This window comes from Charadrius vociferus, unplaced genomic scaffold, assembly GCF_000708025.1.
Source record: "Charadrius vociferus isolate BGI_N301 unplaced genomic scaffold, ASM70802v2 scaffold773, whole genome shotgun sequence".
In the NCBI taxonomy this organism is placed as follows: domain Eukaryota; kingdom Metazoa; phylum Chordata; class Aves; order Charadriiformes; family Charadriidae; genus Charadrius; species Charadrius vociferus.
The window spans coordinates 280,570-280,870 of record NW_009647799.1 but is presented as its reverse complement, the minus strand read 5'-3'; the positions used below and the strand labels follow the sequence as shown (position 1 = coordinate 280,870).

Sequence of the window (301 nt, the reverse complement as noted above, 5' to 3'; positions counted from 1 at the left end):
TCTCCTCCTGCCACCCTGCTTCCCACCCCCCCAGAGGATCCATAACCTCCCTCTCCCCCCGGCACATGACACTAATGGGACAACGACAAAGCGGGAGGGCGGAGAGGGGAGCTGAGCCCAGGTCAGGTGCCCCCATGGCTGCAACCCACCTGCCCTTGGTGCCGATGCAGCAGGGCCTGCCCTTGATCTGGCAGTCCATGTGGGCGAAGCCCGTGTGGTTGGTTTTGGTCTCGTAGGTGCAGATCTACAAGCAGGAGGGAGAGAAGCCAAGGTCAGGGTCAGGGTCCGGCCCCAGGCTACC

General features: G+C 63.8%; 1 protein-coding gene across 1 annotated transcript in view; it reads right to left on the bottom strand.

The window, feature by feature from the left end:
* The window catches only part of RHBDF2 (rhomboid 5 homolog 2 (Drosophila)), an 8,439-nt gene that overhangs the window by 2,297 nt on the left and 5,841 nt on the right, over positions 1-301 (bottom strand). Inside the window, exon 13 of the mRNA XM_009882415.1 lies at positions 150-244. Coding sequence (XP_009880717.1) covers positions 150-244 — 95 coding nt within the window. The remainder of the gene's footprint in view (positions 1-149; positions 245-301) is intronic.